Source organism: Mobula birostris, chromosome 3, assembly GCF_030028105.1.
Source record: "Mobula birostris isolate sMobBir1 chromosome 3, sMobBir1.hap1, whole genome shotgun sequence".
NCBI lineage: Eukaryota > Metazoa > Chordata > Chondrichthyes > Myliobatiformes > Myliobatidae > Mobula > Mobula birostris.
The window spans coordinates 165,293,999-165,311,813 of NC_092372.1; the positions used below are offsets into that span (position 1 = coordinate 165,293,999).

The following is a 17,815-nucleotide window of genomic DNA, read 5'->3' on the forward strand; positions in this document are numbered from 1 at the left end:
AAAGTCCAGATGGCCTACTTTCCCTCCTATTTCTGATACAATGGCATAGGAATGTCATACATCAGCAATGGCAGAAATTGAATTTTCTTTCTCTACAATCATATTGACAAAGGCGTTGATTCCACTCTCACCTTAACAAGGGTTGCCTTCTTGTAACCCTGTGAAAGTTATTCTGACACTGCTGAAAAGCTGTCAACCTGCAACATTAGGAAATCTGCAGATGCTGGAAATTCAAGCAACGCATACAAAATGCACCAGCATTTTGTGTGTGTAACCTGCACTATTGATTTTCTGTACACAGGTGCTGCTTGTTGGACTTCCAGCAATTTTGTTTATACTTGAGGAAAGTGGAAGGGGAGCAAAAATCATGGACAAAATTAACAGTTACTTAGACAAGCGTAGATGGATTAGAAAAAAAACAGCACTTATTTGTTAAAAGTAAGCCATGTTCAACTATCCTAATAGGGCTTTCACATAAAATGCAGTGAAAGTGGATGAGGCAAATTTATTTGTTGTGTCTATATGATCTTCAAATGCACTCAAAAATGTTTGCCTTCATGAAGATAGGCTAGGGAATAAGTGTTTGTAGAAGGAGGGATGGAGAATCGGCTAAATATTGGAAAGCAAAGAATGGAGGTGAAAAGTATTTTTACTTGCCCTCACCTTTCATCCACCTCACTATCACATGGCCTCACTATCACAGTTATTTCATAACCAACCCTTTCCCAACTTCTCTGCAAATTAAAACTATCTTGCTTCCACACTTTATCAGTTCCAATAAAGAGACTTTGGCCCAAAACATTCTTTCTCTACCCTGCCTAAACTACTGAATATTTTGAGCATTTTCCATTTTTATTTCAGATTTCTAGTATCTGCACTTTTTGATCTGAAAAGCTACTTTTGCTTGTGGACTGTGAGAGAACTGTACAATGAAGTTCTCCAAGGGTCAGTCCTGGACCAAAGTCAAAGTCAAGGTCAAGTTTTATTGCCATATGAATCAGAATCAGGTTTATTATCACTGGCATGTGAAATTCGTTAACAGCAGCAGCAGTTCAATGCAATACATAATCTAGCAGAGAAAATAAATAAAAAAATAATAATAATAAACAAGTAAATCAAATACGTATATTGAATAGATTAAATATAACGTGTAAAAACAGAAATACTGTACTGTATAGTAAAGAAAAGTGAGGTAGTGTCCAAAGATTCGATGTCCATTTGGGAATTAAATGATGGAGGGGAAGAAGCTGTTCCTGAATCACTGAGTGTGTGCCTTCAGGCTTCTGTACCTCCTACCTGATGGTAACAGTGAGAAAAGGGCATGCCCTGGATGCTGGAGGTCCTTAATAAAGGACCCTGCCTTTCTGAGACACCGCTCCCTGAAGATGTCCTGGGTACTTTGTAGGCTAGTACCCAAGATGGAGCCGACTAGATTTACAACCTTTTGCAGCTTCTTTCGGTCCTGTGCAGTAGCCCCCCCACCCCCCATACCAGAGAGTGATGCAGCCTGTCAGAATGCTCTCCACGGTACAACTATAGAGGTTTTTGAATGTACTTGTTGACATGCCAAATCTCTTCAAACTCCCAATAAAGTATAGTTGCTCTCTTGCCTTCTTTATGACTACATCAATATGTTGGGACCAGGGTAGGTCCTTAGACATCTTGATGCCCAGGAACTTGAAGGGGCTCACTCTCTCTACTTCTGATCCCTGTACCCATGTGCATACTGTATATGCACAGATGCAGTGAAAAACTTACTTGCAGCATCATCACAGGCACATAATATCATATAAGCTACGTCACATAAATTATACACATTTTTTTTTACCAGAAAACACAATTAGAACAGAAGAAAACAAAATCGATTTTAGTGCTAAGTACTAGTGATTGTAGTGATTAGGGCTTTTACAAACACACAAGAGATTCTGATAATTTTGATCAACACCCACACATGCTGGAGATAATTTTGTTCTGCTGCAAAGTTAACAAATGTTACGACATATACCAGTGATACTAAACGTGGTTCTAATTCTGAACTCAGCAGGTCAGGCAGCATCAATGGAGGGAAATGAGCAGTTGATGTTTTGGACCGATACTCTTCATCAAGCTATTCTTAATTTGTTAGATATACTGGTGTACACAAGACATCATTTCCAAATTTGCTGAAGACACAAGATTTGGAGGTGAAATGAACTGTGAGGAGGATAATGATAGACTTAAAAGAGATAAAGACAGGCTAGTAGAATGGATGGGAACAACAGATTATATTTAATACTGGGTAAAGGCGTGTTGTATTTCAGTAGGAAGAATAAACAGAGGCAATATAACTTAGAGGACATATTTGAAAAGGTAGTATATGACCAGGGGTTAATGTAAATAATTCAGTGTAGCTTGAGAAAATAACTTGAAAAATATACAGCATCATGGGCTTCACAAATACAGGCAAAGAGTACAAAAACGAGGAAGTCTTGAAGAGCCTATACAAAACTGTAGAAGAGAATTTTTGAAATGATTCTGGAAATGAGAATTTTAGTTGTGTGAATAGGTTAGATATGCTGGAGTTGTCCTTGAAACAGTGTGTAGACTGAGAGCAGAGCTTGAATAAATTGTTGTGGTTTGGAATTCCTGCTGGGCATTAGCGGAGGCAGTTTCCATTGTAACATTTAAAAGTGAGATGCAAAAATTTGGATCTGAAAAGGAAAGGATTTTCAGGGTTATGGGGAGAGGGCAGGGAAGCAGAATTTGCAAGTGTAAGATTTGGCATAAAAATAGAGCATGCTGGAAACACACAGCAGGTGAGGTTGCATCTGTGGAAAGAGAAACAAAGTTAATGTTTAAGGACATGGACCCTCTGTGAGAACTGAGAGGAAGACAAAAGGAGTTTTTTTCAGCTGCAGATAGGACAGGGGTGGGAGGAGGGAACAATGAATCTGATAGGGTTAAACAGGGGTGACCATGAGGATAAACTACAAACAGGATTACTTGGCCATTAAGTTAATGGGACAGAGTGTGAACATAGACGAAAGAACAGAGAGAAATAAAAAATTCAAGTTCAAAGTATATTTATTATCAAAGTCTGTATACATTATGCAACCTTGAGGCTCATCTCATTACAGCCAGCCACCAAACAAAGAAATACCACAAGACCACAGAGACAAAGCCAGGCATCACATCAGTTGGACCAGGCCACAGCTCCAGTTTGTTGCAGAGTCAAGTAAAAGTCATGGAGCAGCAAGCAGAATCAGGCAGAACCTGCCTGTCCCCTCGCCTCCGGCCCCGACACCCTGGCCTTTTAATCCGGCCTGACGCTTAAATCATCCCTCGCTTGCAAACCAGTCCGAGACCTGGACTCCACCACCACAATTCGGACCATACCTGACCTTTCTAATTCGGTCCAGCCTTTGAATTGATCAAACATTGGGTTTTTCCTTTCTCTCTGGGATGCCTCTGCTTCAGCCCCACCTCCGCTTGCCTCAACTCTGCCTCGCCTCCACTCACGTCGCCTCAGCTCTGCTTGCCTCTCCATTATTAGCGGTGATCATTATTAATAAAGTGTTATTCGTAAGTGGTATTTAGTAGTTTCCTTTGATTTGTTTGCTGTTGATAAGTAGTCATCTTAAACCATAGGAGTTGTGAAAACAGAAAATGCTGGAAACACGCAGCAGCTCAGGCTGGGCATATCCCAAAAAAGTTCTGGTGGCGGGAGGGATGGTTTCTGTTGGAACAAACAAAACGAGCCAATATCACAAATGGACCACTGATACAGATGATGCATTTTTAGCACATTTGATTAATTAATTAAGTTGCAAGAAGTATCCAGTACAAAGAAACAATACTAAACAAAGACGATCATCACAGTCTGTCCTATAATGTTCCAAGTTTTGCTCTCTGAGTGACTGAGCCGGGGGAGGGGGCCCCTTTTCCTCCATGTGCCATTAACTGCAGAACCTCTTCCTTCTGGTTATACTTGGTCACCCTCTCTCCATCCCATGTTTTATCTTTTATCTTTTCTGTTTACTACCAATTCGCCAAGCTATCTTACGTTTCAAAGTATATTTTGGATTTAATTCATTGCTTTCTCTGCTACTGCAGATGGGACAGAGTCAATCCTTATCCTTCTTGTCTATTTCATTGCAGACAGAGCTACTCCATGAAAGCTGCCTTTTACTAATAGTCTAAAACTCCGTCCCAAATGTACTTGCTTCAATAACACAGATAGTCCTCATTTGCTCTCTGTAATTCGAAATTAGTGTTCTAGCTCTACTTGTTTCAAGCACTGTGCTTTATTAACATGCATCCTGGAAATTCAGAATCGGATTTAATATCACAGTATATGTTTTGCAATTTGTTGACTTTGCAGTAGCAGCACAATGCAATACATAACAATACAGAGAAAAAAGCTGAATTACAGCAAGTATATATATGACCTACTGAATACGCAGCGGAGCACCCTTTCAAACAGACTCATTCGGCTCCGCTGCCACAAGGATCGTTACAGAAAATCTTTCCTACCGAATACAATAAGCATGTACATCAGCTCATCCCTGTGCAACAGGAGAACACACATCATAGTACGAGAGTCTCTGATCTATTATTTTGTACAATATTATTGCACATTATTGCAAATTATTGCACATTGGTAAATTAATATTGTGTATAGTATTATTCTGTACTTTGTTATTAGTTAAGTCTGCACAATGCTAAGTTTGTTTTTAAATGTTGCTGGTGTAATAAAAGAATTTACCACTCGTGATCAATAAAGTATTTATTATTATTGTTATTATTATTAATATTATATATCTGAGGCCTCCGCCAGACAGAGTTCACCATGGATCTTGAGTCCTAGCTACCTGGGTAGCTGGGTACAATACGCAATACACAAGCCTGGGTAGTACAATATGGACAGCAAGCTGTTGATATATATATAAAATAGTTAATTTAATATTTGATAATAACTATATTTTGATAGGACTGTATTCACTAGAATTCAGAAGAATGAGGGGTGACCTCATTGAAATCTATTGAATGGTGAAATGCCTTGATAGAGTGGATGCGGAGATGATGGTTCCTATGGTGGGAGAGTCTAAGACCAGAGGACACAGCCTCAGAATAGAGGGGCATCCTTTCAGAACGGAAATGAGGAGGAACTTCTTTGGCCAGAGGGTGGTGAATCTGTGGAATTCTTTGTTACAGGCAGCTGTGGAGGCCAAGTCCTTTTGTATACTTAATATTCTTGGTTAATAGATTCTTGATTGGTCAGGGCATGAAGGGATATGGGGAGAGGGCAGGATATCCGGGCTGAGAGGAAAATTGGATCAGCCATGATGAAATGGTGGAGCAGAGTCAATGGGCCAAATGGCCAAATTCTGCTCCTATACCTTATGATCTCATGGTCTTAAATTAAATAAGTAGTGCAAAAATAGAAATTAGAAAAAAACTAATGAGGTAGTGTTCATGGGTTCATTGTCCATTCAGAAATCAGATGGCAGAGGGGAAGAAGCTGTTCTTGAATCGCAGAGTGTGTGCCTTCACGCTTCTGTACCTCCTTCCTGATGGTAGCAATGAGAACAAGGCATGACCTAGGTGATGAGGATCCTTTATGATGGACGCTGCCTTTTTTGAGGCATCGCTCCTTGAAAATGTCCTGGGTACTGCAGAGGCTAGTACCCATGATGGAGCTACCTAAGTCTACAACTCTCTGCAGCTTACTTCAATCCTGTGCAGTAGCACTCCAACCCCCACGATCCTCTCCCCATCATAGCAGACCGTGGTGCAACGGTAATGTTGTTGTACTGGCCAAGTGTCCTCCATGCGGTTCTAACACCACATTTCCACAGTCTAATTTAGTGTTCTAACTTCAACATTGCACAAGTTTTAAGCATAATTCTATTTCAGCACCTTTGCAGTTAGTGTTACTTTTGAATGAACCAATCATCGTACAAGTTCTGTGAAGTTAGGCCATTTTAATATACGTACTGTGAATACATGTTGTATTTTCTTTAATAATTTCTTAAACATTGCTTCATTGCAGCAGCCATAATCAAACACTGAAGCACATTGGAAACACTTGGATTTGAAAATGATTTCTTATATTCAGATATACTGAAATGCAGAGAAAAAAAAACTTAGCTTTGCTTACAGTACAATCCATACAGATCATTTTCAAGCACATTGAGGATGTACAAGTAAAAAGCAATAACAGGATGCACAATCTAGAGCAACACACACAAAATGCTGGAGGACCTCAGCAGGCCAGCAGAATCAATGGAAAAGAGTACCATCGACGTGTTGTAGTTCTGGTGTTACAGTTACAAAGGAAGTTCAGACCAGGCAGAAAAGAAGGTGCAAGTCCACAACAGGGTAGATTGTGAGGTCAAAAATTGACCTTATTGTACCAGATTGACTGATTTATTTAGAGATACAACACGGAACAGGCCCTTCCAGCCCCACAAGCTGTGCTGACTAGCAACCCTCTTATTTAACCCTAGGCTAATCACAGGACAATTTACAATGTCTTTGGAATGTAGGAGAAACGGGAACACCGAGGGAAAACTGTCGTGGTTTTATAAATGACAAGGAAGCGCCGAAGATTCTTCAAGAAATTTTAAACTTTAATTTGCAAAGTAAAGCTGAGACAAACAGTGGACTAGGCTCTGTAAGTCTGTCACTGAATGCCTGTTGATGTTTTCACACAGCATTCTTTGTAGCACCCCTTCTGGGTTAACAGCATTAACATATCTCTGCAAATTTCAATCTAGCTAATAAATCAATTACTCTTATCTCTCTTACTTGGCTACATTCGTTTTTCTCGAGGGGTTAAAAGTATACAGGTTTCATTCAATGGTTACATCCCAAATACCACAGTAATCCCACGCACTCAGTAACAGACACTTAATACATAGTAAAGGCATGGTCAACATCTGAATAAACACCTGATGTGCAATAAAAGCAACACTTAAAATAAACACTTAGAAAACAGAGTTAAAATGTTTTCCAATATAATCCCTTCTTTGAGACTTACAAAGTCTGACATAGAGAGAGGAAACTACAAGTCCACACACAATAGCTCAAATAAATTCCAGAATTTACTCCCAAATCAGGGTCAAACTATAATTTCTTGTGCTTAGAACTCAGTTCTCTCCCTACCTTCCTAGGCCATTGAGCCAAAAACCTGTCCCTTCAGGAGCCTTTACAGTCTACTGCCACATTATCGTTTCACTCCTGTACATCTTGCATATCGTGTAAACTGTAACAGTACATCATCGGTGTTTCTGTTTCCACTGGGCTTGATTCAGCAATTTCCAGGACCATCGGAAAGCGTTTTGTTGTGGCCTGCACTATAAGAGACTTGAGACACGGAAGAAAACAGCACAAAACAATCGCACAGCTTACCAATACAATACCTACAGTTATTGCTAAGCAACACACATAAAAGTTGCTGGTGAACGCAGCAGGCCAGGCAGCATCTCTAGGAAGAGGTGCAGTCAACGTTTCGAGCCGAGACCCTTCATCAGGACTCGAAGGGTCTCAGCCCGAAATGTCGACTGTACTCTTTTCCATAGATGCTGCCTGGCCTTCTGAGTTCCTCCAGCATTTTGTGTGTGTTTCCTGTAATAGTAATTTATTTTTATTTATATTTTGTTTCCCAGAACTCTAGAAGATTTTTAGTGGGGAAACATGAGATTATCAACAAACAAAACTAGGTTTAAATGAAAGCTATGACATTCTGAGTGTCGGAGTGCTAATGTGGTCTTCAATTACAAAATGTGTTTCACTATTCTGGATGTAATCCAGGGAATGAGAGTGCTGATGGTTATTGCTATCTTGGTTAGCCACACTCCCCATCCCCCTAGTTTACTATCTAAGCAGTCAAATAACTGATGTCTGAACCTTGCATTCTGTCTAACTTCTCTTCTCAGACTTTTCAATTTGTTCATTGCTCTGGTAAATGATTCATCTGGACTAGTGTTATTTGGTAAAAAAGTACAGCACTGTTCTCCAAACATTACACAAACTCCTCCTTTTTCTGCCAACAGCCAGTCTAGTACCTGTCTATTCTGCCACGCCACTCTACTAGTTGCACCCAGCTGCTGTCCCAGTGCCTCCAGCGCATCATCGGTGTAGTTAATGAATCTCTGTTGATTATAATAGATATAATTTATCCACTCAACATTTTTGCTAACCCCTATTATAGGTATAATCGCTTCCCAGCCAGCAGCAATCTCATTTCTTGCCTTAACCTCATTAGGTATACCTCTCGGCTGTCCTATACTGTCGATTCGGATCGTTGGATCACGTTCATATTTTTCCCTCTTCCGCCGCAGTGTCTGCTGCTTTGGAGCGTCAAATTGTACTTCAGGGGATACTACAACTTCCTGAATCAGCATAACCCATGTACATGTGCCTGCCCAACTAAGGGGAAGTGTGGATCTCAGGCCTTCCACCATTCCGCACAACCACCAAAGATCTGCTAATGGAATGTTCTGGACATCCAACGCACCTTCGGGTGGAGGGGTACCTACTATGTATCTTCGGCCTGGGGTTACATCCCAAGTCTGCATGCAGTTACCCCTAAAATGGGCAACTGAAAAAGCACCTGTCTGTGTAAAGGATTCATAATTCAAATGATCCCGCATTATCAGTTTTCCCACTATGGGGGTCTGACTTATTTTACTAATGGCCAAAGGTCTGCTATAAATACATTTATGGGTGAGCACATTTCGATCGAATTGCGAGGAGCCTTGGGATAGCATACACCAATAAGGGCAATATGGGGTGTTATCAATACATTTCTGATGACAAGGATCCGTCCCGCTACAAATTCCCATGCTGCAAGTCTTGACTACAGTTGGACACTGCCGCGCACACTGCCCCCTCGGCTCCTTTTGCCATTGCGTGCAGGTGGAGGAGTTATAAGGCATGGGGGCTATGTGTTGCACGGGCTTCGCCCTGGAGCACAGATAACAATTCTGTCTCTCCATCATTCCTGCTGTGTATTGTGTCCATTGGTACCACTGGCTAGTACGTGTCTGTTGCCACTGCAAAGAGGTAACTGTTGCGCTCCGCTTACTCCTTTCTTTTAAGGTTTGTGGAGTCCTAACACTCCTATGCCATATCAGCCAAATTAATGGTTTCCAAGTCCGTACAGGGGTTTGTGGGTGTATCAACCCAAGGGGCAAAACTGGTCATTCCCAAGTCATCCTCACTGTCTGAAGGAGTACTACTATCCACAACCCCATCCTTAGGGTCATCAGACCTGTTCTCAAAACCAAAAACTTCCCTTATCATCTGATCAAACTCCTGTGGTACAGTGACAACTTCTTGTTCTTCTTGTCTATCCCCTGCTATCCGTTCCTCTTCACCACTTACCTCGGGCTCCACACCTGGCTGTACCTGCGGGACTGCTCTGGTGCAGTGATCGAGATGGTACCAGGTGGAGCGTCCCTCTACTTGAACTGCGGTGGGTGACGCCTTGGTTACCGTAAAAGGCCCTTTCCTTCTTGGTTCGTTCCACTTTCTTCGAAAATCTCAAGGGATATTGCAACTCTGATAAAGAAGAAGAGGGAGTTGTATGAAATGTATAGGAAACAGGGGGTAAATCAGGTGCTTGAGGAGTATAAGAAGTGCAAGAAAATACTTAAGAAAGAAATCAGGAGGGCTAAAAGAGGAGATGAGGTTGCCTTGGTAGTCAAAGTGAAGGATAATCCAAAGAGTTTTTACAAGTATATTAAGAGCAAAAGGATTGTAAGGGATAAAATTAGTCCTCTTGAAGATCAGAGTGGTCGGCTTTGTGCGGAACCAAAGGAAATGGGGGAGATCTTAAATAGGTTTTTTGCGTCTGTATTTACTGAGGAAGCTGGCATGAAATCTATGGAATCTGTACAGATTGAAAAGGAGGAGGTGCTTGCTGTCTTGAGGAAAATTAAAGTGGATAAATCCCCGGGACCTGACAGAGTGTTCCCTCGGACCTTGAAGGAGACTAGTGTTGAAATTGCGGGGGCCCTAGCAGAAATATTTAAAATGTCGCTGTCTACGGGTGAAGTGCCGGAGGATTGGAGAGTGGCTCATGTTGTTCCGTTGTTTAAAAAAGGATCGAAAAGTAATCCGGGAAATTATAGGCCGGTGAGTTTAACGTCAGTAGTAGGTAAGTTATTGGAGGGAGTACTAAGAGACAGAATCTACAAGCATTTGGATAGACAGGGGCTTATTAGGGAGAGTCAATATGGCTTTGTGCATGGTAGGTCATGTTTGACCAATCTGTTGGAGTTTTTTGAGGAGGTTACCAGGAAAGTGGATGAAGGGAAGGCAGTGGATATTGTCTACATGGACTTCAGTAAGGCCTTTGACAAGGTCCCGCATGGGAGGTTAGTTAGGAAAATTCAGTCGCTAGGTATACATGGAGAGGTGGTAAATTGGATTAGACATTGGCTCGATGGAAGAAACCAGAGAGTGGTGGTAGAGAATTGCTTCTCTGAGTGGAGGCCTGTGACTAGTGGTGTGCCACAGGGATCAGTGCTGGGTCCATTGTTATTTGTCATCTATATCAATGATCTGGATGATAATGTGGTAAATTGGATCAGCAAGTTTGCTGATGATACAAAGATTGGAGGTGTAGTAGACAGTGAGGAAGATTTTCAGAGCCTGCAGGGGGACTTGGACCAGCTGGAAAAATGGGCTGAAAAATGGCAGATGGAGTTTAATACTGACAAGTGTGAGGTATTGCACGTTGGAAGGACAAACCAAGGTAGAACATACAGGGTTAATGGTAAGGCACTGAGGAGTGCAGTGGAACAGAGGGATCTGGGAATACAGATACAAAATTCCCTAAAAGTGTCGTCACAGGTAGATAGGGTCTTAAAGAGAGCTTTTGGTACTTTGGCCTTTATTAATCGAAGTATTGAGTATAAGAGCTGGAATGTTATGATGAGGTTGTATAAGGCATTGGTGAGGCTGAATCTAGAGTATTGTGTTCAGTTTTGGTCACCAAATTACAGGAAGGATATAAGTAAGGTTGAAAGAGTGCAGAGAAGGTTTACAAGGATGTTGCCAGGACTTGAGAAACTCAGTTACAGAGAAAGGTTGAATAGGTTAGGACTTTATTCCCTGGAGCGTAGAAGAATGAGGGGAGATTTGATAGAGGTATATAAAATTATGATGGGTATAGATAGAGTGAATGCAAGCAGGCTTTTTCCACTGAGGCAAGGGGAGAAAAAAACCAGAGGACATGGGTTAAGGGTGAGGGGAGAAAAGTTTAAAGGGAACATTAGGGGGGGCTTCTTCACACAGAGAGTGGTGGGAGTATGGAATGAGCTGCCAGACGAGGTGGTAAATGCGGGTTCTTTTTTAACATATAAGAATAAATTGGACAGATACGTGGATGGGAGGTGTATGGAGGGATATGGTCCGTGTGCAGGTCAGTGGGACTAGGCAGAAAATGGTTCGGCACAGCCAAGAAGGGCCAGAGGGCCTGTTTCTGTGCTGTAGTTTCTATGGTTACATAGACCTGATCTCCTGGCTTGATTGGTCCTTCCCTTTGCACGATCTCTGGCTCTTTCCGTTTTTCCTGTGCATAGATAGATTTATGTATCATGGTTAGTTTCTGCATGTATTGTTTTAGTTCTCTTCCAATTGTTCCAAGCTAGGCCCTTTGTATGGTCCTCTCCACTGGGGCACCGGCATGAGCCTTCCGGTTAGCATTTCATGCGGTGTTAGACAGGTCACTCGATTAGTTTGCATGCGGTAACTCATTGACGCTAACGGCAGCGTGTCAATCCAGTTGAGTTTAGTACCCACACAAATTTTATTCAGTTTGGTTTTTAGAGTCCCGTTAATTCTTTCCACCATGCCCTGCGACTGAGGGTGATACACGCATCCAAACCTCTGTTTTATTCTTAGTGCTTGCAATACTAATTTGACCATCTTTTGGATAAACGCTGAACCGTTGTCTGAGCTGACTTCTTTAGGTATTCTGAAGCTTGGAATCACCTCGTTTGTCAGGAATTTTATCACTGTTCCTGCCCCTTGATCTTTCGAGGGTACCACTTCTACCCATCTACTGAATCTATCAATTACTACTAACATGTATCTTTTCCCTCTTACTGTCCTTATCATATCTACATAGTCAATCACTAAATGTTTAAATGGCCCTTCCAGCACGGGTATATGACCTATTGGGGTTGTAATTCCTTTCCAAACATTATTCTGTGCACATACCTCGCACTGCAACAACACATGATCTACTGAAGCCTGTAAATTAAGGCAAACAAAAACCTTCCATTTTATTTTCCTTATCACTTTCCCCTTACACAATGATCCATCCCATGCACTTATGCCGAATCAGTATAAATGTCTACTTTCTCACCTTCCATCATTTCACATGCTGCTGTCAGGGCTTTGATTTCCGTTAACTGGGCGGGACACGGTTGGGGGCAAGCTTCCATTCTAATAGTCTTAAAACTTGTCTGATCCTGCTGCACTACTGAGAAACCTGCATGATTTCCATCATAATCCCTATAACAGGAGCCATCTACAAACAAAACCTTTTTATCTTCCTCTTCTAGTGGTTCGGATCGTAAATCTGCTCTTGACTTGGCAAATGCCATTGTTTCCCTTACACAGTCACGGGGTTCTCCTTCATGATCCAAGGAGACATAATCAACTATATTACTGGTAGTACACCTCTGTATAGTTATAATTGGAAATGTCAATAACATCTGATATGCTGCTATTCTGGCTGGTGTCAACACGAATTTACCTCTTTCCAGTAGTTCTGTTACTTTGTGGTGTGTGTACAGGATCACAGGGTAACCCATGGTCACGGATGATGCCTTTTCATAGGCATAGTACAATGCTACTAGTCCCTGATAACAGGGTGGGTACCCCTGAGCCACTTCATCCAATTTCGCACTGTAGTATGCTATTGGTTGTTTTGCTTTTCCTGTGCCCGTCTCTTGTGTTAGAACTGCTGCGACATAGCCTTCCTGCTGGTTGGATACATACAAATGAAAGTCCTTTTCATAGTCAGGCAAAGCTAACGCTGGGGCTGACTGCAATTCCTGTTTAATAGTATTAAACGCTATTTCCACCTCCCTTGTTATCACTGGGTAATGTCCCTTCCCACCTGGGTTCTCTGGGCACCCATAGCATCTTGCATAGGGGTTCACCAGTCCGCCTGAGCCTGTGGGAGCTGATCCTTGGCTAAACTGCGGCTCCCCTCTCATCGGTCCCTGCTGGTACGTGACGGGCCATGATCTGAGTGAACAGTCTCTTCTCATGTGTCCTGGCTGTTTACACCCCCAGCACAGCCTCTCTATCTCTCTCTCCACTTGTCTTCTCACTGGCCCTCTTTGACCCCCTCCTTGGGATTTCCAGTCCTGTCTGGGCTGCTGTTTAAATTTACTCATTTCCTGATAGGGCATTCGTGGGAATGCTCCTCCAAAGACGTTTATTATTGGCATGGGGCTTTCTGGCCCCTGTCTGACAGCGCAACCGGTTCCTCCATACAGTGGTGTTTCATTCATTTCAACAGTTGCACTCAAATCGGGTGCTACTGGCAGCATCTTTTCCCTACTCTTTTTCCTTCTTTTTGAGTTCTTCAAGCTGCATTTGCATTAGCTTTCTTTTCACCTCTTCCAGCTGCTCTATCAGCTTCCGTTTGTCTTTCCGATATTTCTCAACCGCATGGACTACGTGGTCTCTAAATTCTTGTGAGTTCATTGATATCAGTCCGACCACTTCCTCCAGTTTAGATTTAATCTGCGGAGGCATTGCGTCCAAAACGGTGGTTCGGAACAGTATGGTCATAAACGAGTTGCCTTCCACTTCTTGCTCAGTCTCCAGTCTCCACCTTTTTAACTGATTTTCTACATAGGCTGCTGGATTCTCAGTGTCCCCCAGCGGATCCCCTTTCAAAGCTTTGGGGTCCACTTTGGGTGGGTAAAACTTCCTGAGGGCCTGCCATACCCTCTGCCTCACTTGGTCAAAGCTGGTCGCGTCAGTCATTGGGCTGAACGCATTTAGTAGTCCAGCCGTTTCCATCAGCTCTTTTAATTTGGAAGTTCCCATCAACCCTATCAGCAGTGCCTCCAAATCTCCCATAGCCAATAACCATTCCGTAGTTTCTTCTTCAAAAGCTCTAATCCACTTCCCTGCTCCTTCATGTAAGCTAGGCAGGGTGTTTTTCAGCCCTTCCAAGTCCTGGGAGCCCCACGGAACATACTGTATGTGTCCTGACCCTTTTACTAACAACAGCATCACTTTTTCCCTTCTCTCCCCATATTCTGATTTTCCTCCTCACCCGACTCCTCATATTTTCTCCTTTCCTCCTCAGTATCCCAGACTTTAAACTTTGCTTCCAGTTATAGTTCTCCTGATAGTACAGGACACTGTTTAAGAGTCTCCTTCTCGTAATAAGGGGAGGGGTTTCTATATTTCTCAGGTCTGGGTAGAGTCGGCTCCTTATTGTTTCTCCTCTGGTTTACCAGGCTGCTTTTCTTGTTTCTCAGTGTCTTCTTTACTTGCTACTGATATTCTTCCTTTCTTTCTCAATCTTTCTCCCTCCACCCTAAAGAGTTTTAACACTTCTATCTCCTATTTTCTTTTCTTCTGTCTTTTCTTGGATTTAGCTCTTGGTTTGTGATTTTTAATCAGCGCCTCCATTTCCTCACGTAAACTTACATCAAATGTTCTTTCTTTCGGCCACTTCGTGACCAGATTTTTGGTTCTTTTTTCCCATTTTTCTGAAATTTCCGCGATCTTGCCTTGACACATCGGGAATATTTTACTCTATTTCTACTGCTGTTCCTTTCCCTGTCATATTGTTCTTCCCCTTTTGAAGGTATTCTTAACGTCTCATACTTCGGTAATATTTTCTGTAACCTATTTCTCTATCTAACCTTACGGTTTCTTTTCACCCGCGTCTAAATTATCTACTTAAGCTATCCTTATCTTCCATTCTGTTCTGCCCGTGCAGACCCCTTTCTCGGGCGGTATCCGCAGAACTTTCTTTTTGCACCTCGCCTATTCAGACCCTTACTTAAGGCGGTATTCACGAGGATTTTCTCTTTAGCACCTCGCCTATTCAGACCCTTACACTTCTTGAGGCGGTATTCACGAGGATTTTCTCTTTAGCACCTCGCCTATGCAGATCCTTACACTTCTTAAGGGGATATTCACAAGGATTTTCTCTTATTTTCTTTCTTTCCCTGCCTGTTCAGACCTTCGTCTCATACGAAGCGGTATCCACGGGGATTTACCAGCACCGCGTGGAATTTTTCTTACTTAACTTCTCGTTACCTTATTCATACTCACCCCCCTCACTGCAGTGTTCTTGATTAATCCTCCGAGCCTCCTTGTAACCCTCAATTCTGCCAGATTCTTTGAATCGGAGAGACCCTTCGACAGTTGTTTCACGCTTCTGAGTCCCCGAGATCTCTCCAAAAACCAACAGAATTCTTAGTCCAAATTGTCGCTAAAAAGCGCTTACCTTTCTTTGGGTGCACCCTGAATTCTGTTAGCTCTGTGGAGGTCCCCCAGGGACCGGGAAGCGCCCTCAATCTGCCGTTTCTCTTCTTCCACGGGTCTCTTCCCGATCCTGCCCGACTACGCCAATTTTGTCGTGGTTTTATAAATGACAAGGAAGCGCCGAAGATTCTTCAAGAAATTTTAAACTTTAATTTGCAAATTAAAGCTGAGACAGACGGTGGACTAGGCTCTGTAAGTCTGCCACCGAATGCCTGTCGATGTTTTCACACAGCATTCTTTATAGCACCCCTTCTGGGTTAACAGTATTAGCATATCTCTGTAAATTTCAATCTAGCTAATAAATCAATTACTCTTATCTCTCTTACTTGGCTACATTCATTTTTCTCGAGGGGTTAAAAGTACACGGGTTTCATTCAATGGTTACATCCCAAATACCATAGTAATCCCACGCACTCAGTAACAGACAATTAATGCATAGTAAAGACATGGTCAACATCTGAATAAACACCTGATATGCAATAAAAGCAACACATAAAATAAACACTTAGAAAACAGAGTTAAAATGTTTTCCAATAAAACCCACACAGTTACAGGGAGAATGTACAAACTCCTTACAGACAGTGTCAGAGTTGAACTCCAAACCTCATGCCCCTTTGCGTTGTGCTAACCATTATGCCTGTCATGGCTCCATCCTTGAGGAGGTGGTGTTTTCCAATTTTCTGCCTGATGAAAGGGGGAGAAGAGAAAATGTGATTTTGGTTATGCTTTTCCAATGCAAAGAGAAGTGTAGACAGAGTCCATGGAGGGGAGTCTGGGTTTCCTGATAAACTGAATTACGTCCACAACTCCCTTCAAATTCTTTGGGCTTTAGGCAGAACAATCGCATAACAAGGCCTGAGGCATAGGATGCTTTAATGGTAGAGTTATAAAAAATTGTGAGGTCAACAGGGTTAAAGACTAATTTTCCTTAGCCTTCTGAGGAAATAGAAGTGGTGTTGTGCTTTTTTGGCCACAGCATCTATGAGGTTGGATCAGGACAAGCTGATGGTGTTGTTAACTCCAAGGAACCTGGAACTCTTAACCATCTGCACCTCACAGTAGAGTTAAACACTGAAAATGTTTTGTTCATTATTGAAGCCTCGTGGAATGTATTGCTCTTACTTTGATCTTACACAGAAAGAAAATGGGCTATACACCATCTTTTTTTGCTGTATCCAATCTATGATCCTGTGATTCTGAATGCAGTATGTCAGAGTAGAAGTGAATGCTCTGTGAAGCTAGCAGTGTCTGGAGAATATATTCTAGAGACGTGATATTCAACTTGCGGTGAAAAGTTCAGTAAGAGAACAGGTGAATTTATTACTGGTGTAATCTATAACTGTATATTAATTCAAATAATTAATTGGTTTTATAACTTTATTATGTAGGTAGTTAATGATTTGTAGGGTTTATTTTTTAAGCGGAAGTGATGTGTATATAGTGTGATTCCTAAGGTTGTTACATCTGGGAATGGTAGTGAAAACTCTGTTCTCAAGCCTCCGCTGCCTTGCAGCTATACCCACTCATGTGGAAGGCTTTGAGAGTAAACCTGAGGGAAAAATCCAGAGCTGGAGTCCCTCAGGCAGTCCAACGTTGAGTTCAATGCTGACTGGCAATTCCTGTGATGCTGCTGGTGCCAAACTGTATCAGATTCTATCGTTCCTTTGGGTTCATTAGATGCATGCAGAGGTGGAACTTGCTACATGGGCAACAGCTTTCTTTCCATATCGTACTGCCCTGGCTTGCGTATCTAGACAGCTAGGACACAACATCCATGCTTGACTCTGACCAATAGAAACCTCATTGCATATATAGTGTACCATAGTATAGATTAATATTTGAGTTACGACGTACACTAAAATTGTTAATTTTGTTGATAGACAATAGTGGTTAAAAAGGGCAACAGGCAGCTACAGAAATTCTGGGATTTGAAGATTATTGGTGAAAATTGATAAAGATAAGATAAAGGTAAAAATTAGCTTTATTGTCACATGTACATTGAAACAGCCAGTGAAACGCATTGTTTGCATCAACAACCAACACAGTCGAGGATGTGCTGGGGGTGGCCTGCAAGTATTACCATGCCTCCAGTAACAACATAGCACACCCACAATTTGCCAGCTCTAACCTGTACATCTCTGAAATGTGTGTGTGGGGGGGGGGGGGGACTCAGGTGGCCATGGGAGAAGGTACAAAACTCCTTACAAAGAGTAGTGAGAATTGAAACCCAGTCACCGGTGCTGTAAGGAATTATGCTAACCACTACAATACTGTGATACTCAAATAGGCTACT

General features: G+C 42.1%; 1 protein-coding gene across 5 annotated transcripts; it reads right to left on the reverse strand.

Moving 5' to 3' along the window:
• Positions 1-3,064: 3,064 nt before the first annotated feature.
• Positions 3,065-15,717, reverse strand: LOC140195389 (uncharacterized). 5 transcript variants are annotated; one of them, XR_011885455.1, is made up of 7 exons: positions 12,755-13,319; positions 11,504-11,563; positions 9,370-9,546; positions 8,049-8,135; positions 7,147-7,347; positions 5,977-6,102; positions 3,065-3,715 (listed from the first exon to the last, which is right to left on the reverse strand). XR_011885455.1 is itself a non-coding variant. In XM_072253611.1 (4 exons), the coding sequence occupies exons 1-4, from the start codon at positions 13,272-13,274 to the stop codon at positions 3,612-3,614; spliced, it is 861 nt and encodes a 286-aa protein (XP_072109712.1). In that variant the 5' UTR covers positions 13,275-13,319; the 3' UTR covers positions 3,065-3,611. The 5 variants fall into 5 exon arrangements, 1 of the variants encoding a protein (XP_072109712.1); XR_011885457.1 differs by lacking the exons at positions 8,049-8,135; positions 12,755-13,319 and adding an exon at positions 15,310-15,717; XR_011885456.1 differs by lacking the exon at positions 8,049-8,135 and adding an exon at positions 14,677-15,717 and having other exon boundaries at positions 11,504-12,983.
• Between the last annotated feature and the right edge of the window lie 2,098 nt (positions 15,718-17,815).